Raw genomic sequence first — 26924 nt, forward strand, 5'->3', positions numbered from 1 at the left:
ATTTAAGAAAAATATGTTACGTTTATATATTAAATACATTTATATATAATATAAATTATATGAATATAAATATATACATGTAAATACATGTAAATATTTTCAAAATATATACTGTATGTGTGTGTATTTATATATACATAATAAATATACACAGTACACACAGATATATTATGTAAATATTTTTTTTAATTTTGAATGCGATTAATCGCGATTAATCGTTTGACAGCACTAATAAATAGTAATAGTGTGTAAAATTATTACAATTTTAAAAAAGCGTTTTCTATTTGAATATATTTTAAAATGTAATTTATTCCTGTGATGCAAAGCTGAATTTTCAGCATCATTACTCCAGTCTTCAGTGTCACATGATCCTCCAGAAATCATTCTAATATGCTGATTTGCTGCTCAAGAAACATTTCTTATTATTATCAATGTTGAAAACAGTTGTGCTGCTAAATTTTTTTTTGTGGAAACTGTGATGCAGCTTTTGATCGGGATTCTTTGATGAGTATAAATTTCAAAAGAACAGCATTTATTTGAAATAGAAAACTTTTTTTAATTATTAATGTCTTTACTGTCACTTTTGATGAATTTGATGTGTGCTTGCTGAAAAAACAAAATCAAAGTATTCAAATAAAAGTATTAAAACCTTTACAAAAAATACTTACCCCAAACATTTGAATGATTGTGTATAGTTTAACTGCACATAAAACAAAGAAATGCATAGTAAAAAGGTCTACAGAGGAATCAGATACCTGATTTGCAGACTGAATGGTTTGTTCATTGTCTCAGTGAAGCCTGTCCCATGTTTGGTTGGAGAGACTTAGTCATTTCAAAATATCTCAAATTTTTCTTATTTCTTTCTGTCTTTTTGATCTGATGCATGTGTCATTTCCTCTCTGTCAGTATTCTGTCCACTCTGGATGGCTGAGAGCCTTTATAATTAGCCCTGTCTTGACAGAAATATCACTGCTAAGTCATATTCATAGTCATCGTGTCATGTAGTCAGTCATATTGCATTATTATTAGAGCAGAACCTAATTAATGGCATAGGGAAATGATTAGCGCCGTGATGTATAGGCAAACTGCGTGGGTGACAGGTCGTCTTGACACCTTTTTGAGTTGGTTTGTGATATTAATGACAGTATCTTTGACTTGTGATAATGGCATTGCTAATCGAGATGCTAATCAAAGTATCCACGTGCCCCTTTCTAGCAGCTGTATAAGGCACTGTTGCTAGGCAATGGTTGTGACTGCAAATGCATTGTTTCAGAAATGTTGACATGTTCTCATTAGGATTTGCTAAATCATTATCGGTCGACTCTCCTTCTTTCTTTGTGTTCTGGAGTTTGGATGTTATGTCATTAGTGGTGTTATAAGACTCATAGTTAGGATTGGGAATTTGAACAAACCTCTGACCCGTCATGTAACTCATCCCACACTGTTTGTGTAAAGGGCCTGAATCAAATCTCAAACTGGAGTTTAAAAAAAATTTTTTTTTTTTAAGCTCTCTTGGCAATTATTTTGCCTTGGTGCAAGACAAAAAGTAAAAAAAAAATCCCATAGGTTTGCATTTCATCATAAAACACCATTCAGAATGCCCTAGCCACTTCATAGCAAAGGAATATTTCAGACAAAAATTCACCTTCAGCCCATCCAAGATGTAGATGAGTTTATTTCTGCATCAGAACAGATTTGGAGAAATTTAGCATCACATCACCAATGGATCCTCTGCAGTGAATGGGTGCCGTCAGAATGAGAGACCAAACAGCTGATAAAAACATCAGAATAATCCCCACGTAGCCTAATCCACACCACTCCAGTCCTTCAATTAACATTTTGTGAAGCAAAAAGCTGCATGTTTGTAATAAACAAATTAATCATTAAGTCGTTTCAACTTTAAACCGTCACTTCTGGCCAAAATACGGGTCTATAATCCATAATAACAACATAAGAACAACCATCCCCTGTTGTTCTCTCACATCAAAATCCACCAACATATTTGTTTACAACAGTTTTAGACTCTAAACGGTGCTTGATCAGTGCATATTTCTCTCCTGATTCAGATGATTTTTCACTGCAGAAGTCAATATTATGAATAGAGGACTTTTAACCAGAAGCAATGGTTTGAAGTTAAAAAAACGACTTGATGGATTTATTACAAACACACCGCTTGTGGTTTATTTACATAACTTGTGAAACTAAAACCGGAAGAATGTACAGTGGTGGCCAAAATTGTTAGAACACCTGACAGATCTAAAAATATTCACCGTTTTTTGCCTCCAAAACACGATTTCATTTCATAATGTTTGTGAAACATGCAGATAGTTGCTCTGAGCACAACAAATAGCAGATGACGTGAGTCGTACTGTTTTTATCCACTTTTAACTTTAATATTTGGTATGTCCACCTTTTGCAGCAATTACAGCAGCACATCTCTCTTGGAGTTTAAAAAAAATTTTTTTTTTTTAAGCTCTCTTGGCAATTATTTTGCCTTGGTGCAAGACAAAAAGTAAAAAAAAAATCCCATAGGTTTGCATTTCATCATAAAACACCATTCAGAATGCCCTAGCCACTTTATAGCAAAGGAATATTTCAGACAAAAATTCACCTTCAGCCCATCCAAGATGTAGATGAGTTTATTTCTGCATCAGAACAGATTTGGAGAAATTTAGCATCACATCACCAATGGATCCTCTGCAGTGAATGGGTGCCGTCAGAATGAGAGACCAAACAGCTGATAAAAACATCAGAATAATCCCCACGTAGCCTAATCCACACCACTCCAGTCCTTCAATTAACATTTTGTGAAGCAAAAAGCTGCATGTTTGTAATAAACAAATTAATCATTAAGTCGTTTCAACTTTAAACCGTCACTTCTGGCCAAAATACGGGTCTATAATCCATAATAACAACATAAGAACAACCATCCCCTGTTGTTCTCTCACATCAAAATCCACCAACATATTTGTTTACAACAGTTTTAGACTCTAAACGGTGCTTGATCAGTGCATATTTCTCTCCTGATTCAGATGATTTTTCACTGCAGAAATCAATATTATGAATAGAGGACTTTTAACCAGAAGCAATGGTTTGAAGTTAAAAAAACGACTTGATGGATTTATTACAAACACACCGCTTGTGGTTTATTTACATAACTTGTGAAACTAAAACCGGAAGAATGTACAGTGGTGGCCAAAATTGTTAGAACACCTGACAGATCTAAAAATATTCACCGTTTTTTGCCTCCAAAACACGATTTCATTTCATAATGTTTGTGAAACATGCAGATAGTTGCTCTGAGCACAACAAATAGCAGATGACGTGAGTCGTACTGTTTTTATCCACTTTTAACTTTAATATTTGGTATGTCCACCTTTTGCAGCAATTACAGCAGCACATCTCTCTGGCATAGTGTCAATATATTTCCTGAGTCGTCAACACTAATGTTATCCCATGCCTTCTGCAACTGAAGCCAAAGGCTTTCTTTTGAATGTACAATAGATCTGTCCAGTTTATTTTCCAACTCGCCCCAAATTTGCTCGATGGGGTTGAGGTCTGGACTTTGAGGGGCCAGTCCATTGGCCAATTCAACAAAACCAACTGAAACCTCTTAAATATGCCAAGTCTTCTAACAATTTTGGCCTCCACTGTACATTTTCACAGCAATCCCAAGTATTTCATTATATTGTAGTAGATCTTTTACCAGTGACAGGTTATTTTTGAAGGACTCTTAAAAGTGTGAAATGTACTTATTCTTCCCTGTCTGCTGCCTTTAATATCACATCTCTTTGTATCATTTATATTCATACAGGATAATTGCTTAAGGTTGTTGTTTGTTTGTCAGGCCCTAAAAATCACACTGAAAGAAGGAGAACGATTTAGTTAATGTGAAATGTCCTCCGGGGCTCTGCAAAGTATTAATGAACTTATCAACTAGCCAAGTAGTTAGTTATTGGTTTCTCAATCGTGTAAGCAACTTGACATCGCAAACTTCACACATCTCCCGGCGGGTCAAGTGCGGGCCGTGCCTGAAACTTTGAAACTTCAAGTAGCTTGTTTGTCATCTCTCCTCTGTAATTAAAAATGCTCATTTGAACGTCTTCCAGGCCATGAGAGGACGGAGAGAAGTGCCCTTCAGCTGTGCCCACTGGACCCCTCCTTAGGAGTGGCAAACACTTATCTCCCATCATGCTCAAAGAGTGGGAGTATGTCCCCTAGAGCGAGCGTGTCTTGTGCGGGGCTAAGGTTGTTAAGGGCCCTTGGAATCATTTCTGCGTAGTGAACTGTGACCGCTGAGCCACAGTCCAGGGAGAAACCACAAGAGGGAGAGTCCTGTAATGGTGTTTGTTCATCTGTGGAGTTGGTGGGTTCCAAGCAATTACTGATTAACGATCTTCGACAGAAATGGACAATTTTTTTCTTTTTTTCAGAAAGTTTTATTTGTAAACTATGACTTAGTGAAGCTGTAATTTTTTGTTTTGCAGTGTAGCTTAAATATTATATGTTTTCCCTGACATGATGAGCTGTGATGCGTATGAGCATCATGCATTCAAGTCCAGCTTGTAATATTTCCTGATCTTCTTTATTAATAAAATGTGCTAAAATAGCAAAAAATCCCACTCTTTAAGTAACACTCATTCTGCAAGGATAGACTTATGCTTTAAATGTATTTAGTTATAATCACATTTTTAACTAAATTAAGTTGAAGCCTAAAGGTGCAGTCATATTTGTCCATTGTTCAATGATTTTTTTAGGGCAAAATCTAGTCATTTCAATAAGAATTCACTCGATTTCCCCATGCAGGTTTCACAGTGGATTCAAGTTTTTCACGGTTTTCGCTGAGCTGACCTGCTATGTTTGAAAATTACCTCTTTGTGGAATTTTAAGCAGATTTTCGCTAATATGGCAGCACCTTAAGGAAAAAATTGACATTTTAATATTGCGATAATGTTTTTTTATTGTCTTTGATTCCTTTTGTTGCACAAAAAAGAACAAGAAGCTTTTTTTAAGCAAAAGTTTCAGTCCAGATGATTTTAAAATCTTTCTCTCAGAATCATATTTTTCCAGAATATTAAAGGTAGAGTAGGTGATTTTTGAGAGTCTAGCAATAGCAAGCGAGCTTTAAAAGCATAAGACCCCACCCTCCCTGCAAATCACTCTCCAAATCCACGCCTCCTCCAAAAAACATGAATGTGCACAAGCAGACCAGAGGCTAACCAGCGACACGATGAGAGACGGCAGTGTTGAATGCAATGCTGTCAGATTACCTCATGTCTCATTCACCAGTGAGAAAACATTACAGTACAAATCGCATAATATTATAATAATAACACCTTCCATTCTCGCTCTGGTCTGCAGTAGCGTAATGAAACACGCTGATAACCTATCATGTATGCACATTTTGGGAAAAAAGGGTTTATATTCTAACCTTAAAGGTACATCTTAGTAACTAAAGTGTACATACTGTATGTACCATATTAGTAACTTTTTGAAAAGGTACCACCTCAGTGATAGCTTTTGTACCTTTTTTCGAGAGTGATTCTATGATGGATTTGCTGAAAAGTTTAAAAGTTAACATGCATTTTGGAAGTACATAATTGAATAAGATGTAGAATTAAAACAATTCACTTGAATGAAAAATTGAACCACTTTTACAATTAACCTATAAGACGAGTTTGAAAAGTAACTGATTTTCTGTAGCACATTTCACTGTGTGGGTTTCCATCCATCTTCCCGTCTTTCAGCTATTCTATATAAAGGTGCCATCAATCAAATCACAGCAGCCTACCTGCTCTCCCAGAGCTGAAGACATTTTCTACAGAATTCAGTCTTTAGAAAATACCTTCAGAAAATGATCTACTAAAGGGTTAAACTGAAAAGAATCCCATAGATTCTAAAGTTTAGACGTGTTTAATGTCTGTCTGCTGGATTTCCGTTCATTCGCTGTAATGCCGAGTTTAAAGGCAATGCACTGAAAAAAAGACAGAACCAATTTATTCTGTATTTATGTCAACATAATCATTTTTGAAAGAGGAAAACAAACAGAGAGAGCTAGAGAGACTGTGAAAAACAGGGCATGATGCATGATGGACATCTTCTGCAACAAATGGTGGATCACTGATAGATAAAGTTCACTAAGAGCTTTGTGTTTGTCTCAAATTTTAATTTCCCTCTCTTATACATTAATGGTTTTGGCGATACCATTATGAAGGGAATTTGGAGGGGTTAAATATAAGATCTATTTGTGTTTGACGTAATCATGGTCTCTAGTTAACTTTAATGATGGTTCAGAGACAAATATATATGAAATGTAATCTAATAAATGATATAAATGTTTTTTTTTCTACAACACCACAAAACTGTATAAGGGACCCATTTCAGTAAATTTTTTATTTGAAATAGTAATATTGTCTTTAGAAAGGTACTGTAGAAAAATCTAATGAATATGCATTGAATTTCATTTGAATATGTATTAATGAATATGCATTTTTTTTTTCAAGAACAACTTGAGGATGACAAATTACACAGTAATGGAGGTGAGGCACCGTCCGTTTCTCTTTCTCCAGTGCGTTTGTTGTCATTGTGGTGTTTTTACGTATCAGTCATCTTCAGTACTCATTACTTTGAGACATTTCAGACTCACTTTGCTCTCAATCACACATATCTTTTCATCTTTCTGTCTGTTTGTCATGATAGATGCAGTCTGAGTCTCTTCACTGTTGACATCCTTCATCTGGCACTTGGTATCAAAACCCTTCCCTTCCCTTCCCTTCCCTTCCCTCCTCTTCCGCAGAGCACAAATTCCAAGTATGAGTCACCATACTTGGCCACACGCCCTTCCCTTCCCATCCCTTCCCTTCCCATCCCATCCCATCCCATCCCATCCCATCCCATCCCATCTCATCTCTCTTCTCTTTTTGTCTAGCAGTTGGCCAATATACTGCCAAGTCTTAAATATTGTCTTTTTGCCATCTTTTAAAGTATACATTTTTACATCTGTTTTAAATTTTTTGTTCCAAATGTTTTAATTTTCAGTTCTATTATTTTAAATGATTTTAGCAAACGTTATGAAAAATATTTATTTTTACAGATTTAGTTTTTTACGAAGTAATTTTAAATAATTTTCAAAATTCAAGTAATTAAAAAAATTCAAATAATTGTATTTGTTTAAACTGATTCATTTGCTAATTATTTTAGTAAATATGATGTAAAATAAATATTAATATTACAGTTCAGTTTATTTGTTTAAACTGATTCATTTCCAGGTTAATTAAAATGATTTTAGTCAATATTATGTAAAATTAATATTCATTTTATAGGTTAGTTTTGTTTTAATCAAGTTCAGTTTATTTGCTCGAATTGATTGATTTCAAATTGTCAAATTATTTTAGAAAATATGACAAAATATTAATTTTACAAATGTATTTGACTAATGCAAGTTAAATTACTTTATTCAAATTGCTTCATTTTCAAATGAATTATTTGAAATAATTTTAGTACATAATATTTAAAATAAATATTCATTTTGCAGATTTATTTTGATCAAGTTCAGTTTATTTGTTTAACTATCAGTTTATTTTCAAATGATTAAATACATTTAGTAAATATGATAAAATATTAATTTTAAAAACAAATTTATTAAGTTTATTAAATTATTTCAAATTCATTCATTTTCATATTCATTATTCATTTAGTAAAAACTAAAATAAATGTTGCTCATTTGTTATTTACTTGTCATTCAATTAAATTCAGTTAAATTTGTTTGTCATATATAGGCATTATATTATAAAAATCAACCTCTATTCTTGTCTAATTTTGTCTCATCTTACGTGTCTCGTGTCTTGGTTCATCTCATGTAACCTCCTCTCACTTCGTCTTTTTATTTCATCACTTGTTTGCTTCTCATCTCTTCTTTTCTTATTTGTCCTTGTCTCCTCTCCTCTCCTCTCCTCTCCTCTCCTCTCCTCTCCCCCACTGTTTCCCTTATCAGTCTGGATCTACTGCATTTTTACTTCACACTTAGATCCTAAACACTAAGGCCATCTTCTTGATTTAGTTGCTCAGCCTCCTCAATCTTATAAATTAACCTGTGATGATTATTGAAATATTGTGTAAAAGTGTGATAAACATAGCTAAGACAGGGCCAGTGTCTGATATATATATTTTGGACACTGACACAATTTTCATAATTTCGGCTCTGTATGCCACCAGAACAGAATTAAATTTAAAACAATCAAGATGAAATTGAAGTGCAGACTTTAAGCTTTAATTCAAGGGGTTGCACAAATATATAACATAAAATGCTTATGGGTCAAAGACATTAAGATATCCGCATTCAAAAAAAAAACTTCTATTCCCCTCACCCGCATTCGGACCGGCTGACCGTGGACCCTCACTCCGGCCTCTTCCCCTCGCCTCTGGATATGGGACATCACTCTCTCCCTCCTTCCCCCAGACAGAGGCATTTTGCCCACACCCCTCCTCGGACTCCCTTAGTGGTGAACACCATGACCCCTCCAGGGACGCCGCAGGTCAGGCGCAGGAATAAGCTGAAGGCCCCTGGAACCCCGCCGCCTGCCAGCCGGAAGCTCATCCACCTTCTGCCAGGGTTCACGGCTCTGCACCGCAGCAAATCCCACGAGTTCCAGCTGGGGAACAGAATAGATGACGCACAGACACCCAAGTGAGTCACACTACTTTATACAGTGTTCTGCGTAATGCATTGTGCAGTGCATTTTAAATGTTGGTTTGTTTTTCGGTGTGAGGGCCACATCTTGGTCTGTAGCTCAGCAAAACCAAGTGAGCTGCCTAGGTAGAGAGCATTTTAAAGCATCATAAATGTGCTTTTGACATAAAGGCCAAAAGTTAGGCATGCAGCAAAATTTCCCTTTTAAAATGTGTATATATACAGTTATATTACAGTATATATTACAGTTTTATTTATTCCTGTGAAGCAAAGCAAGCTAAATTTTCAGTAGTCATTACTCAAGTCTTCAGTGTCACATGATCAGTGGTGGAAAGAGTACTGAAAAAATATACTCAAGTAAAAGTACCATTACCTTCCAAAAAATGTAGTGTGAGTAGAGTAAAAGTACTTGTCCAAAAAACTACTTGAGTAAGAGTAAAAGAGTAGCCTATTTAAAAGTACTCATGAGTATTGAGTAGTGAGTACTGAGCTGTGGATTCTACCCCATCATAATAAACACTGTACACCGCAATTGATACATTTTAAAAAACGTTGTACATTCTGTAATTCACATTATAGTGTTTGTCATAAAGAATGAAGAATATCTATCATCCAGCAGTTTTAATTTTGACTGCCAACTCTTTAAAATACATCAAAACAGCACGGAAACAGTATTCAGTTGAAGAAAAGATGAAAGTTATTCTCATATGCCTGACACGATTGTTACACTGAATGACATTTTAGTGGGTGTCTTCTGTAAATCAGGGAAAGATGTATGATATTTATTTTTTGCTCAGAAAAACAAAAACAAAATTGCAATTAAATTAAACAGAATTTTTAAAAATTTTTTGGGGGAACAACAACAACAATTTAAAGCAGTATTACACTTATTATTTTTATGCTTAAACCCTTTTTCGTCTTTGACCCTTATATATATGGTTGTAAATGGAATTACAACCATTTTTATACACAGTTTCTCCCATTCTCAGGGGCTCAAATGTAATTGGACAAATAAATATAATCATATAGGCTATAAATTAAAATTTTTTTATATTTTGATGAGAATCCTTTGCAGGCAATGACTGCCTTAAGTCTGGAGCTCATGGACATCACCAGAGACTGGGTTTCCTCCATTGTGATGCTTTGCCAGACCTTTACTGCAGCTGACTTCAGTTGTTGTTTGTTTGTGGGTCTTTCTGCCTTTAGTGTTGCCTTGCATCATATTTGTCAACAGTCAACTGTATGAAATGTCAGATGACGTACAGGTCTGGGGCGGGGCCAGTGCGTTAGCTGCGTTAAAATATTTTAATCGCGTTATTTTTTCATAACTAATTAAGTTAACACGTTAAACTGACAGCCCTAATGTGTGTGTGTGTGTATATGCATATATGTATGTGTATGCGTGTGTAGTTAGGTCCATATATATTTGAAATTGAAGTGCAGATTTTAAGCTTCAATTCAAGGGATTGAACAAAAATATAACATAAAATGCTTGGGAATTACAACCATCTTTATACACAGTCCCCCCATTTCAGGGGCTCAAATGTAATTGGACAAATAAATATAATCATATAGGCTATAAATTAAAATTTTTTTATATTTTGATGAGAATCCTTTGCAGGCAATGACTGCCTTAAGTCTGGAGCTCATGGACATCACCAGAGACTGGGTTTCCTCCATTGTGATGCTTTGCCAGACCTTTACTGCAGCTGACTTCAGTTGTTGTTTGTTTGTGGGTCTTTCTGCCTTTAGCTGCCATGAGCTGTTCCGAGCCTTCTCCAAACTTTTTTCTTCCCGTCATTCTGGTACAGCTTGATCTTAATTTCACCAGTCTAAAGAATGCTTTTCCAGAAGTGGTCTGGCTTTTTTAGATGTTTTTTTTGGCAAAGTCTAATCTGGCCTTGTTTGTACCTTGTGGTGAACCCTCTGTATTTATTTGCTCTCGTGAAGTCTTCTCTTGAATGTAAACTTTGACAGTAACACGTCTACCTCCTGGAGAGTGTTCTTCACTTGGCTGGATGTTGTTGCAATTACTTATGGTCCCTTGAAAAAGGGGGGAGGTACATAATAAAGAGCTGTAATTCCTTAAAGGGGTCATATGATGCGATTTCAAGTTTTCCTTTCTCTTTGGAGTGTTACAAGCTCTTGGTGCATAAAGAAGATCTGTAAAGTTGCAAAAACTAAAGTCTCAAATCCAAAGAGATATTCTTTATGAGAGGCGGGGCATAGAGGACCTACAATAATGTACAGTATTTGAAAAATAATGTGTTTTTTGAACATTAAAGCATGTCAACATATTCTGTTACACCAAATACACAAAATAATGATCTTTAAAGTAGCATCATATGACCCCTTTAACCTTTCCTCCAATTTTGATGTGAATACCCTCAAATTAAAGCTCAGAATGTGCACTTTAAGCCCATATTCTATTATATAACTGTAACCTGAATATGTTTTGGTCAGCAACTAAAATAATAAAAATTGTGCCTGTGTCCAAATATATACTGTATATGCATTTCTGCCTTATTGAATGAAAAATGCGTGCAGATGAACTCAGTTTGACCTGTTAGCAATTAAATTAATATATAAAACTATTAATATTGTACTGTGTATTGTTTTATAAAAAGTACTATATTCCCAAGAATTATCACAAAAACATAAACTAAAATTAAAACGAAATCTTCAAAACAGAAAGTTAATTGAAATAAATGTGGCCTGAAAAAATATATAATAAGAAATATATAATAAAAACATAAAAATATATTTTATTTCAGCTAGTTGCTAAGACATACGTTCTCATTTTGATTTAGTTTAACTAGAAGCACTACATTAACTAAAACTTAAATAAATATAGGAATATTTAAAAATGCTGAGGAATCTTGTTTTATTCTGTTGATATTTTTTGAAATGGTTAACCAAGTAAATCCAAATTTAGTCTTAGGGGTTTGAGAAAAAATAATCTTAAACATCTTTAGTTTTAATTTTGAATAACTAAACCTGGCCAAGAAGGTTTAGTTTCAGTCATAGAAGCTGACATGAAAAAAAACAAAAAAAACTACACTCTTACACACTTACACACTTATACACTTCCTGTAAGATAAAAAAATGAAAAATGAAAAACACAACAAAATTACTAAAATCAACTAAAATGAAAATGGGAAATAAAAAAATACAAATTCAAAATATTAAGAAAATAATAGTATGTCAATGATACTAATATAACATTAATAAGTAAAACAAAATACACTAATACTGTTTAAATATCAAGTAATTACTGTAATTCAAGAGCATTAACAGCAATCTATGAGTTTTACAGCTTCTCAAATCAGTAACTTCAGGTTTCATGATGGTTAGGCCACTTGTGCCTTGTGTTGTCTTGAGAGAAAGATAAACTAGAAGAACAGAGAGACATTACTTCCTGGTTTGGATCAGTAAACCAGATTAAATGGCATTAGATGGGTGATTACCAGTCCCCCTGCTCTGATGTGATCCAGACCCTTTCCATGTCCCTTTAATAAGGGCCTGGACGCTGAGAATGCCAGCAAATAGGGAAATCCAATCAGGACAAAGCTATTCCGATGCCTCAAATAGACCTGATTTGGGACTTGTATTGTTCATTTGAGACTTTGCTGATTTATACACAGCACAGTTTGTGAACAGACCATGACAAGGAGCTCATCATGTTGTATAATTAACCCATGTCTATGGAGCAGTATAAGGTACATACATGGGTCAAAGACAAAAAAAGTGGTTTCAAACATCAAAACGATAAAATGTTAATACAGCTTTATGTGTCCTGCTTAATTGTATTATTTCTGAGCAAAAAACAATGACTATTGGACATTTTTACCATGAGTTACAGAAGACACCCATCAAAATGTCATTCAGTGTAGTTCATATAACAGAAAATCTTGTCAGGCATATTCAGAAACAGATTTTTTTAGATCACAGTTCAGCATCCAAATACTAATTAATTGTAATTTTAAATCTTTACAAATCTTTCTCACTACCCTTTAAACTACCATGTCTTACCTATTTGTCAGCTAGACGTTTGTAATCATTTAAAATATAATAACATTTATTATGATCTCTTATTCTTTTATACATTTGAATACGTGCAGATCAGAATAAGTATCTTGTTTAATTTTTTCATACATATATTTGTTATGCTGAATGATGATGTAGCATTATTTCACCCATACTTTGACATTACATTATTTGAAAAATAGACATGTTACTTGCATTTAATATGCTTTTTATGTATACAAGATCACTTTTCTAAATACGATTTGATGCGGACACCAAAGCAGGATGTCTCGTCTTTGACCCACATGCATGACATACCAAAAAGGCCAGGCATATCTCATAGTTACAGCCTGTGTTTGAATGTAGATTTATGACCAGCATGTAGTTGTGAAACGGAGTTCACTGCTTTAAGCTAATCAGTTGTCAATCCGGATCTACTCAATTTTTGCTTCACTTTATGATCCTATGCACTGAGACCATCTTTTTGATTTAGTTACTTGGTCTCCTCTGTCTTATAAATAAACTTGTGATGCTTTGGTTAGTGAAATAGTGCGCAGAAAGAATCACAAGCATCACGAAAACAGGGCGAGTATCTGGTATACGTACTTTGGTCGCCAAAGTAATGTTGTATGGTTAGTGTGGAAATAGTTGATGGAAATGCGCTTTTGCTGTCTGAACGTGGTTAAAGGACTCTCCAAAACAACTTTTCACAACTTATCCAGAATATTAGTCATTTATAGAGGTTTTACAATTTATTTTTTTGAAACAGCTAATGAGCTTGTCGGTCAAACCCACATTGTTTCACTGCTATTGTTGAGGCGTACTTTCTGTATAAAGCCTTAGTGCCTCATAATGCTTTGCTTCATCACCAGTTGCAGGACATTCTAACCGTAATTGTTTTATGGCCGGATTTACATATTTGCTTAAGCTGATTGTGAAATGCTGTGTTTTCAATTCTTACGGCGTTGGTGCTACATATATCTCATTAGAACAGCTGTTTAGTTGAATCATAAAAAAGAGGAAACAGTTAATGTCAGGACAGGTAAATTAAGTACACCTGCTTCATATTTAAGTCACAACGGATTTGGATTTTCTGGTGATTTGATAGGATCACGACTGAATGAAAGACGCTTAGCTTGTGTGCAGCATGCATCCGAAATGATTACGAATGCATCTTGGTGAGACCCTGTGGCAGTCCGATATTGACAGTTTAATTATAATTTGGAGAAAACTAGGAACTGTCAATTAAGAATATGTTGAAGACTTGTTTGTTAATGGGAGAACTGAAGTAAAAGTCAACATGACATCAAAATTATTTTAGTCATTTATGATCCCCAAGACTGCATTTATGTGAACAAAAATACAGTAAAACTATTTTATATTTTAATATATTTTACAGTTTTATTTATTTCTGGGATGCAAAGCTGAATTTTCAGCATCATTACTCCAGTCTTCAGTGTCACACGATCCTTCAGAATTCATTCTAATATGCTGATGGAGAAAACTAGGAACTGTCAATTAAGAATATGTTGAAGACTTGTTTGTTAATGGGAGAACTGAAGTAAAAGTCAACATGACATCAAAATTATTTTAGTCATTTATGATCCCCAAGACTGCATTTATGTGAACAAAAATACAGTAAAACTATTTTATATTTTAATATATTTTACAGTTTTATTTATTTCTGGGATGCAAAGCTGAATTTTCAGCATCATTACTCCAGTCTTATTTTGGAAATGGTAATACATTTTCTTCATGATTTTTTGATGAATGGAAAGTCAAACGAACAGCATTTATTTGAAATAGAAATGTCTACTGTCACCTTTGGTCAATTTAATTGCAAATCTTGCAATTTAATTGCAAGAAGGTCATCATATTGTATCATTAACCCTTGACTTATGGAGCAGTAAATTTAGGTGTGTACATGCATGGCATACCAAACAGACAAGGCAAGGCAAATGCTGGTCATAAAAATACATCCAAATACAGGCCAGTCTTTAGATGTATATTTATGACCAGCATTTGCGTTTACTTGTAAAATGGAGTGCTCTGCTTTAAGCTAAACACATGTCAGTCTGGATCTACTACATTTTTGCTTCACATTCAGATCCTAAACACTGAGACCATCTTCAACGGTCTTATAAATTAACCTGTGATGCGTTGGTTGCTGAAATATTGTGTAAAAAGCATTATAAAAGCATCAAGCATCATTATTCGTCACTGTATTAGCAAATTCACTATCTGATATAATCTCTATGTTTCAATATGCAATCAATTTTAGATGGATAAAATTAAGTCCCACTCTTTTTCTTGTTGAATATTTGCTTTAGTTTTCGAATGCGTCACATTATGGGAGTAAAATGACCAATTCATGTTGACTTTAAGAGTATTATACAAATGTCAGAGCTGTGGCCTAGTGGTTAGTGCACATGCTCTTTACACAATGAAGACATGAAGAGACGTAGAATCATCTATGCCCTGAAATAACACGGTCGATTAGTAGTTGAGATAATTATCACCTTTAGTACAGTGGAAATAGACTGCCATAACCTGAGACCCAGACCACGAGCAAGACACCACGTAATGAGACTCAGACCAAGGCCACGTTCATCCAGTCTCAAAAGGTCTCAAGACTAATACTGCAAGATCCCCGCTTCAACTCTGCTCTGTGCTGTTAATGAAAAACCCCAAGAATCATCTACAAATCTTTTATTGAAGAACTTTTATATTCAAGAGCTCAGACACGGGTTGTTTGCGGTCTGAAATTGTGGTTCTCTTAAACACATGTCAGTCTGGATCTACTATATTTTTGCTTCACATTCAGATCCTAAACACTGAGACCATCTTCAACGGTCTTATAAATGAACCTGTGATGCGTTGGTTGCTGAAATATTGTGTAAAAAGCATTATAAAAGCATAAAGCATCATTATTCAGCACTGTATTAGCAAATTCACTATCTGATATAATCTCTATGTTTCAATATGCAATCAATTTTAGATGGATAAAATTAAGTCCCACTCTTTTTCTTGTTGAATATTTGCTTTAGTTTTCGAATGCGTCACATTATGGGAGTAAAATGACCAATTCATGTTGACTTTAAGAGTATTATACAAATGTCAGAGCTGTGGCCTAGTGGTTAGTGCACATGCTCTTTACACAATGAAGACATGAAGAGACGTAGAATCATCTATGCCCTGAAATAACACGGTCGATTAGTAGTTGAGATAATTATCACCTTTAGTACAGTGGAAATAGACTGCCATAACCTGAGACCCAGACCACGAGCAAGACACCACGTAATGAGACTCAGACCAAGGCCACGTTCATCCAGTCTCAAAAGGTCTCAAGACTAATACTGCAAGATCCCCGCTTCAACTCTGCTCTGTGCTGTTAATGAAAAACCCCAAGAATCATCTACAAATCTTTTATTGAAGAACTTTTATATTCAAGAGCTCAGACACGGGTTGTTTGCGGTCTGAAATTGTGGTTCTCTTCAGGAATGGGCTCTTTTTGTCTCAAGGGACAAAAGCGACCATGTTTCTTCCTTATAATTACAGACCTTTTGACAGCTTGCATTAACCTTTGACCCTCACACAGCGAGACACGCACTCCAGAATTCCAAATGAGGGATTTTTAATGAGACAGATGGACAGAGGAATACTCTCAACATTCAAATGTGCATCTAGCACAGAAGAATCTGTATTATGGAGACCATGAGAATGTGTCTATCCTTTAGTCGTCTCATAAAGCATTAACATGAATGCCATTTTCTCTCTGGTCATCATTCATGGTGTCCTTTGCGCTGTGCAGCATTCTTTCTATTAGCTGGGTTCTGTATTGAATAGTATGTGTGTGAGAGATACTTTTGAAAGGCGTTTGGAGTGTGGAATGCTTGACAGCTGTTTTATTACATCTGGCAGGTTTGAAGGGGAAAACTGCTGGAACGGAGAAGCAGGAGATGATGAAATTAGTGCTGTTTGATTTGCATGTCATCTGATTCTGCCTTTGTGATTGGATCATAACTGATAGGATTTTTTAGATTAATTTGCCATTGTAATTTGTTGAATAGGATTTCAGTGGTGTTTTATATGTGTCTCCACTTTGGCTGAATAACATGAGTGTGTCAGTTTCAGTGTCTTCTGGGAGTCTTGTGAATTGATAGTAGAGCGTTTTATATAACTGTATATACTGTATATATACAGTTGAAGTCAAATGTTTACATACACCTTTCAGAATCTGCAAAATGTTAATTATTTTACCAAAATAAGAGGGATCATAGAAAATGGCTGTATATATACAGTTGAAGTCAAATGTTTACATACACCTTTCATAATCTGCAAAATGTTAATTATTTTACCAAAATAAGAGGGATCATAGAAAATGCATGTTATTGTTTATTTAGTACTAACCTGAATTAGATATTTCTCATAGAAGATGTTTACATATAGTCCACAAGAGAAAACAATAGTTGAAATCATAAAAATGACCCCGTTCAAAAGTTTACACCCCCTTGATTCTTAATACTGTGTTGTTACCTGAATGATCCACAGCTGTGTTTTTTTGTTTAGTGATAGTTGTTCATGAGTCCCTTGTTTGTCCTGAACAGTTAAACTGCCCGCTGTTCTTCAGAAAAATCTGTCAGGTCCCAAATCCTTTGGCTCTTAATGCATGGTTTTTCCTTTTGGAGCATCAGTGAGCGTTTGCACCTTCTGTAATAGTTGCATATGAGTCCCTCAGTTGTCATCAGTGTAAAAAGATAGATCTCAAAATCATACAGTCATTGTTGGAAAGGGTTCAAATACGCAAAAGATGCTGGAAAATAAATAAAAACAGCTGTGGATCATTCAGGTAACAACACAGTATTAAGAATCAAGGGGATGTAAACTTTTGAACGGGGTCATTTTTATGAATTCAACTATTATTTTCTCTTGTGGACTATATATATATAAACATCTTTTATGTGAAATATCTTATTCAGGTCAATATTAAATAAACAATAACATGCATTATGTATGATCCCTCTTATTTTGGTAAAATAATGAACATTTTGCAGATTCTGCAATGTGTATGTAAACGTTTGACTTCAACTGTGTGTGTGTGTGTGGGTGTATGTATATATATTCAAAAATAAATCATATATTCCAAAGAATTATCACAAAAACAGAATATTTCATATGTAAAATATTTATAATATTTATATTTTATATATACAAATTATATATTTTTGGTGAGTTAATAAATATATCTTAAAAAATGATCACAAAAATAAAACTATTGACATGGTTTCATTTTATATATGCATATATGTATACACACACACACACACACATACACACACAATCTCAGCCGATCTTTGCAACACGCAGCAGTCGTCACATTCTCTCTCTCCATTTGAAAACACACTTCTGTCACCTCTTAAACTTTTTTTAGCATGGAGTGGAGGGCTATTAATTTTGCTTATGTACCCGGGCCACCTCTCTCTCTCTCTGCCCTTTTCAAGCTGAGTACTGCTCTCCGCTGTAGAGATAATTAGCAAGACTTATTTGCTATGCTAATGAGCGTCAACATGCATCTGCATAAAGGCCAATGTCTCTCCAGGCCTCTGTGCTAGTCAACTAGTTGATGAGCCGGATGACAGTTAGTAGTGTTGGGGAAGCTGCTTTAAAACTGTATGCATAGCTTCCCAAATTACTTGCTACTCATGATTTAAACTACAGTCAAAGTGAAGATTTTGTAATATACAAAATTATGTTATTCCTGTAGCTCAAACAGTAGAGCGTGGCACTAACAACGCCAGGGTCATGGGTATGATTTCCCAGGGAATGCATGAATTGTGTGAATGCATGAAAAAATGGTATACTTTGAATGCATTGCAGGTCGTTTCAGATAAGTGTTTGCCAAATGCATGTGTGTAAATTTAAATATAATTGATTTTTACGATTTATCTTGCAAAAAATGATGATCTGAGGGGCAGCATCAAAGGTATAGTTCAACCAAAAATACAAATTATGTCATGTACTGTGACAACCTTTTTTTTTTTTTTGTCCATACTATGAAAGTCAATGAAGTACAGTTTTATTTGGACTCCGACGTTCTTTAAAATATCTTTAAGCGAAGAAACTCTCAGTTGTTGAAGAACAACTTTGTAAGTGATTTTTGGGTGAATTATCCCTTTAAAAGACACAATTACAGCACAATGAATTTCATATGACAGACTTTTGATGTCATATGACAGTTTGTGTGTGAATAACATCAGCAAATAAAATGCAAAACAAAAAATACAATGGTAACACTTTAGTATAGGGACCAATTCTCACTATTATCTATTTGCTTATTAGCATGCCTACTGTTAAAATATTGGCTGTTTATTAGTACTTATAAAGCACATATTTTGCACGACCATATTCTACATCCTTAATCCTACCCAATACCAACAACTAACTTACTACCTATTAATAATAAGCAGCAAATTAGGAGTTTATTGAAGTAAAAGTCGTAGTTAATGGTTGTGTTAATATCGAGAATTGGACCTTAAAATAAAGTGCGGCCAAAACCATAAATATAATGTATAAACACTTCACATTTTAATTTATTTCACATATTGATTTATATTTTATTATTTTATTTTCACATTGCAATATCAGAGTTTTCATAGAAATGTGCTTGTCTTTGATTTCTGTGTGAAATAGACCCTCATTTAAGTTGTGAAGTCATTTCAATTGCACTCTAGAACATTGTCACGCACATGACATTTACTAATCCTATTCAAAATGAGTGAACGCTATAAAGTACATGCAGCATTATACATGTATGTGTGAAAGTTTACATTTATAAAGTTATCCAAAAGAATATACTGTATGTTAACTTTAGAAAAGTTAAGGTGTGTTTGTGCAGTGCTTAATGAGAGTGTGTATATGCATGGGAACGGCTGCCTTTATGGCAAATGTTAAGCACTCCTTTATTTATTCTGATGAGCTCGGGAGACTCCGATGGAGAAATGGAGTAAATACAGGAGAGGGAGGAGGCGCATGAATCACGCCGTGAAGCCTTTTCTTCAAGTAATTCCGCCGTGGATTACTTGAAATTGAGAAATTTGCATCCGCTTCGATGCGAGCCTCTGTGTTTGGATTGATTAGGTCTGTTACCTCCCCTTTACTCTGTCTCCCTCCACATCTCTCACTTTTAATGAGAGTGTTTTTTTATGGCTGAAAACTTTCGAAATGAGATGAGGAGCAGACCTGTGTTTGATCATCGCGTATAGTTCAGGGCTATTGCGGCGTTGGGGCTTCAATCTAAAGGATATGGAAATAGGATCGTGTTCCTTTGGGCTCACAGAAGTCATACAAAAATGACTGAATCAAGCATATTATGATGCAACGGAATGCCAATAGACATTTTGTGTATAGATGTAGATTTGTATTAACATTGTATTAACTGAAAGCCAAAATTTTGCGAGCAGTAAGGCCATATTTAGTTGTGCAGTCATTGCTGTTTTTTTTATAAAGGCTTTGTCTAATGAACAGTTTAGGGTTATATGTGAAAATCCAAAGTACCGTATTATCATGCATATGAGTCATTAAACAAAGAATACAGACAGATGGGACCACCTCTACACAATGAAAAATGATTTAAATTTGTAATTGATGTGTGATGAAATCTTTTCTGAATTTCTAGACTGGGGAAATGGATTTCTTTTAGCTAATATTTTGTACTTTCATCAACTTTTGGACCTAACAGCAAATGTTAGTTCTTGGCCAGTGGAAGATTGAAGTTGCTAATGAACAAAGGATGTTCTGTGGTTTTGTGCAGCCTAGTAATTTTTAAATAATAATTGTTAAATAGAGCAAGGGAAGATCTGGTGTTGAATCATGCATTACCAGTTTGTTTTTAAAGGAATAGTTCACCTAAAAATTGCTGAAAATTTACTCAGGTCATCCAAGATATAGATGAGTTTGTTTCTTCAACAGAACAGATTTGTCGAAATTTAGCATTACATCACTTGCTGGATCCTCTGCAGTGAATGGGTGCCGTCAGTATGAGAGTCCAAACAGCTGATAAAAACATCACAATAATCCACAGGTAATCCACACAAATCCAGTCCATCAATTAATGTTTTGTGAAAAGCAAATTGATCACTAATATATTTTTAACTTATAGTCCTCTGCCTATAATATTGCTTTCTCTAGTGAAAAATCGTCTCATCTGAATCAGGAGAGAAATAAACACAGATCAGGCACCTTTTCAAAAACAGTCCTGAAAAGTTCTAAACACATGTTGAGAGGACACATCAAAAGAGGAACTTTTGAAAAAGGTGTTTTTTGTGAATGATGGATTTGTTGCAAACACACAGCTGTTTTTTTTTTTACTTCACAAGATGTTAATTGATGGACGGGAGTGGTGTGCATTGCTTGTGGATTATTGTGATGTTTTATAAGCTGTTTGGACATTTGGACGGCAGCAGTGCTGTGCAGTCATAAAACTGTGTTTAATAGTCTCACTCTTCAAAATGTGCTCGCATAGCTCATAAATTCACACAGCTAATTGAGTCCCACCCGTCACTATCTGAGTCAGGAAAAACCCGCTCTGTGCCTTTCACAAGGCACAAATCATGACTCTAACACACCTGCACCTGGACTCAGATCTGGCTGAACTGGTTAATCTTATGAAAACACTCTGAAATCCAACGAAGAAAAAAAACAGATTTGTGACATTATTTTTCATAAAAACAATTATCACACATCTTAATGTTTTAGTTTTGAGTTTGTAATTCTCATTATTTGTATTGATGATTCTCATTGGTGTAATTTCATCACCATAATTTTTTTTTATTTTTTAAAATATATTTAAGTATATGTGAATGCCCCATATATCTATATTTCTTACATTTTCTTTATGTGTAATCTGTGTTAGGCTGTAAATTTCCCTTCAAAATGGGACCATTAGGCAAACCTCATCCATGTTAATGCCAGCCTTTTTTTCTCTGTCCCATTAATGAGTGGTCAGGCTAAAGGCATATAAGCACCAGTGTGGCCGGTTTTCCTTTCCCCAGTCTGGCCTTCGTAATGAGCCGCTCTAACCCTCCCTCCCGCCCAGATTGGAATCATGATTGCGAATTTAAATGAGTGTTTAAGAGGGCCTGGGCTTCAGTTGCATCCCTGCGTATCATTGATTTATCACAGCCGTGTCCTACTGAAGGGAGTCGAGCTGTCGGACACAAACCTGTCTGGAGACCCTGAACGAGTATCTGGAGACCACCTATATCAATGAATCAGCTCCCACCTCCTATCAGCCTTTCATCTCAGTTATACGTATGCAGTGCAGTCTGACGGAGATCTGAATTATTAGTTCCATCACAGTATGAAATGTTGCTCATTTAAAGAGACATGCAATGATTTATTAGATTATGTTATGAAATTCCCTTTTATGTAATATAGCTTTTCTGTCCTTATTAGCTTAAAGAAATAATTCACCAAAAATTTTAATTTGCTCAAAATGTATTCACCCTCAGGCCATCCAAGATGCAGATTGTTTGTTCATCAGAACAGATTTGAAAAAATGTTGCATTACATCACTTGCTCACCAATGGATCCTCTGCAGTGAATGGGTGCCGTCAGAATGAGAGTCCAAACAGCTGATAAAAAACACAATAATCCACATGACTCCAGTCCATCAATTAACATCTTATGAAGTGAAAAGCTGTGTAAGAAACAAATCCATAATTAAAGTGTTTTAACTTGAAACCGTCCCTTCTGGCCAAAATACAAAATCAAAATCCTCTGATATATTTGTTTAGAACTGTTTTGCTTGTGAACGGTGCTTGATTTGTGCATATTTCTCTCCTGATTCAGACAAGACGACTTTTTAAATGGAGAAAGCAATATTATGGATAGAGAACTCGTATTTTAGGTGGAAGCAACGATTTGAAGATAAAAACATCTTAATGATGGATTTGTGTCTTACAAACGTGCAGCTTTTCACTTCACAAGATGTTAACTGATGGACTGGATTGGTGTGGATTACTTGAGTAAATATTCAGCAAATTTTAATTTTTGGGTTAAACAGTTATTAGCCTTTCTTTCCCTTCAAAAATTCACCATGGTAACCACAGTTTTGGCCAAAATGTCATAGTTACTGTTACTTCTAGGTGTTTTGAAAAACATAAGTGTGAGAAATAATTAAATGATATTTTGTTAGCTGTGCTAATTGAATTTTTTTTATTTTTTATCTCTGGTTACCATGTTAATTTGTGTTTTCATTTTCACTGTTTTGTAATCTTGCATAACAGCACACATGAACATAAGTACACACTTTGTTCTCATTTACGGTCTGTGTTGTGAGTCTCTGGCTCTTTATCTTGAATATAAAACCTTGTTAAGTAGATAAATTAAAATGCCCCCCTGCTCCTCTCCTTCACCTCAATGACACATTTTCCCCTCCATTCTGCAGAGCAGAGTTGCAAATAATGAGCGTAGGTGAGGTGTAATGAAGCCTAACTATCCATGTTCCTCCCTATTAGCACTGGTCTTACTGAGGGGAGAGTCCCAGGCAGGCATTACGCTGCAGTCTCACATAACCAGACTAGCAACATTAAGTCTGCTGCTCATTACTGCTTAGTCCAGATAAGAACCGCCCACTTAGGCAGAAAGATGCCATTTGACCAATATAAGTGGCCAGCCGCAGTTTGTTTCTTTAATGTGATGTTTATGGGCAGATATTTTGTGTATGTGAGTGTGTTTCTGTGTCTAGGGTTGTGCGCCATTCATAATTTAATTGAGAATACCTTCTGAATTCCAAACCAATTGTAGAATTTAATTGAGGTAGCAAACAGTATATCTAATTTAAATTTAAATTTGAAAGGAGGTATTTCAAGTTTGAAAGGAGGAAAATTAATCTCTACAAACAAAATGAATGTTGGCTTGACGGTCTTATTTTGACGTTGTAAAAAAAGTTCAAAAAGCCTGAATGATGGATGGATGGATGAATGGATCAAAGATGGATGGATGAAGAGAAGATAGATAAATGGATGGATGGATTGATTGATGGATGGATGCATAGAAGATGGATGAATAAAAGATGGATGAATGGTTAGACAATAGATGGATAGATTCATGGATTGAGAGAAGATAGATGAATGGATGGATGGATGGAAGGATGGATAAAAGATGGATTGATAGAAGATAGATGGATGAATAGAAGATGGATGGATAGAGGATGGGAAGATAAAAGATGGATGGATGAATGGAAAGAAGATGGATGGATGGAGAGAAGCTAAATAGATGGATGGATGGATGAAAGAATGAATGGATGGATGGAGAGAAGCTAAATAAATAGATGGATGGATGAAAGAATGAATGGATGGATGGATAAAAGATGGATGGATGGATAAAAATGGATTGATAGAAGATGGATGGATGGATAGCAGATTGATGGATAGAAGATGGATGGATTGATTAATGGTTAGAAGATAGATGGATAGATGGATGAATAGAAGATGGATGGATAGAGGATGGGAAGATAAAAGATGGATGGATGAATGGAAAGAAGATGGATGGATGAAGAGAAGCTAAATAAATGGATGGATGGATGAAAGAATGAATGGATGGATGGATAAAAGATGGATGGATGGATAAAAAATGGATTGATAGAAGATGGATGGATGGAGAGAAGCTAAATAAATGGATGGATGGATGAAAGAATGAATGGATGGATGGAGAGAAGCTAAATAAATAGATGGATGGATGAAAGAATGAATAGATGGATGGATGGATAGCAGATGGATGGATAGAAGATGGATGGATTGATTAATGGTTAGAAGATAGATGGATAGATGGATGACTGAGAGAAGATAGGTGAATGGATGGATGGAAGGATGGAAGAATTGATCAGAAGGATGGATGGATTGATAGAAGAGGGATGGCTGGATGGATAGCAGATGTATGGATGGATAGAAGATGGGTAGATAAAAGATGGATGGATGGATGGATGGATGAATGAATGGATAGAAGATGGATGGATGGATGAATGAATTGATAGAAGATGGATGGATGGAAAGAAGCGAAATAAATGGATAAATGGATGGATGGAAGAATGAATTGATGGATGGATAGATAGAAGATGGATGGATGGATAGATGGATGGCTGGATGGATAGCAGATGTATGGATGGATAGAAGATGGGTAGATAAAAGATGGATGGATGAATGAATTGATAGAAGATGGATGGATGGAGAGAAGCTAAATAAATGGATGGATGGATGGATGGATGGAAGAATGAATGGATGGGCAGAAGATGGATAGATGGATAAAAGATGGATTGATAGACAGATAGATTGATTGATAGATAGGACACTTTATTTTCCAGAATGCTTTACCTTCTTTAAATGTCTGTGAAATACAATTCACTAAATACCCTTTTCCCTGTCATTATAGTTCAATTTTCTGTGTGCTATGGCCAATTTAATTTAAATTTCAGCTCATAAATTCAAAGTGTGGCAGTTCTTGACAGTGAGTAAGTGTGGTTTTGTGTGATTACTGGATTGTTTAATGTTTATAGAAAGATTGACTCAATTTGAACATGTTTATTGCTTTAAATTACCTTATTGAATCATTTCAATTGATCAAAGTCTGATTGTAGTCCTTTCAGAACCAGAGGAGGACATTTAAGAAGAAAGACGAGTCGAAATGAAACTGTAAAAGATAAATGGACAATTCTGTATCACTAAAGGCAGACTGTGATCTTTCTTTAATGATCATCATTAGTGGTGCTTTTGAAATAGGATATGGTTAATCTTATGTGTGTTTGTGTCACTGGCTGAGATCTTTTAATAAATTTACCTTGATAACCATAGTTTCCACTGAAATATCTGTTTGTTTCATTATTTGTGGTGATTTTAAAGCAAAGTGACTATTATGTGCACGATTTCTCATGAATAATTGTTGCAGAGAAGATAATCGGTTTCCATTTGTGATTAATGTGGTAGAACTGGCATCTAGTTCCTTGCTGCTTGATAATTTTCTCTTTTAAATATAGTTTCTGAGGTTAGGAGTAACAGCATGTCAGGGTCTCTCCCTGTCAATTTTTTCGTGCTTGCGTCATGTTCCAAAAGCTTCAGTATCGCCTCACACTCACACTCACACACACCTTCAAGAACATCTGCTGTCAGTATGTGTCATATCCACACACTAATGCCTTCCGCGCTTGGACACTTACATATCATTGTCATCAGTGACAGCATTGCCACACACGCACAAAACAAACAGATCATTTCCAAAAACCTTTGACAGCTCTACAAAAACAACACACTCACTGCGGCTGCTTTCTTTGACGAAGTCAGTAACCTGTGGAGTTATATTATTTTCCCTCCTTGAGAATATATTGTAACTATATACAGTGGTGGCCAAAATTATTAGAACACTAGCATTTTCACCAGCTAAAAATGGTTTTAAGTCAGTTATTTCTATCTTTTGCTGTAGTGTGTCAGTAGGAAATATCAATTTGCATTTCCAAACATTCATTTTGCCATTAATTGTAATAATCCAGTGAGACAGCCAGTGCTTTGCCACACAGAGATCTCATCATCATCAGTCTGTCTGGAATGACATGAAGAAACAGAACAAACTGAGACAGACTAAATCCAGAAGAACTGTGGCAACGTCTCCAAGATGCTTCAAGAAACCTACCTGCAAAGAAACGTTTTAGGCACTTGTGTAAAAATGCTGTAAAATGAGGATGCTGTCAAAAATAATGTCATAAATAGATTTTCTTTATCAATTAACTTCTATTAACTAAATTAAATCAACATTTGGTGTGAGCATGCTTTGTGTTTAAAGCAGCTTTTGCCCTCGGTACATCTGTGCATAGTTTTTCAGGGAGACTTGCAGGTAGGTCTCTTGAAGCATCTTGGAGACGTTGCCACAGTTCTGTGTGCACTTTAAGCCCATATTCATTATATAACTGTAACTTAATGGATATATGGACCTAACTGTATGTACAAATTTAATATATTTTCTAGATATATTTTCATTTTAACATTATTCATTAATGTGTGTGTATATGTATGTATAATTTCATTTCATTTCATTTCAATTCAATTCAATTCTCTAATTTAATTAAATGTAATTAAATGTAATTAAAATTTTAATTTAATTTAATTTAATTTAATTTAATTTAATTTAATTTAATTTAATTTTTTAAAGTTCCCGCTAAAAT

The 26924-nt window shown here is 34.9% G+C and overlaps 1 protein-coding gene across 1 annotated transcript in view; it reads left to right on the top strand.

The window, feature by feature from the left end:
* The window catches only part of LOC107726720 (kinase suppressor of Ras 2-like), a 111259-nt gene that overhangs the window by 39268 nt on the left and 45067 nt on the right, over nt 1–26924 (top strand). The window contains exons 4-5 of the mRNA XM_016536412.1: nt 6504–6539; nt 8356–8686. Of these exons, the coding sequence (XP_016391898.1) occupies nt 6504–6539; nt 8356–8686 (367 nt within the window). The remainder of the gene's footprint in view (nt 1–6503; nt 6540–8355; nt 8687–26924) is intronic.

The sequence above is a fragment of the Sinocyclocheilus rhinocerous genome, unplaced genomic scaffold (genome assembly GCF_001515625.1).
Source record: "Sinocyclocheilus rhinocerous isolate Xijiao unplaced genomic scaffold, SAMN03320098_v1.1 scaffold1658, whole genome shotgun sequence".
Taxonomy (NCBI): domain Eukaryota; kingdom Metazoa; phylum Chordata; class Actinopteri; order Cypriniformes; family Cyprinidae; genus Sinocyclocheilus; species Sinocyclocheilus rhinocerous.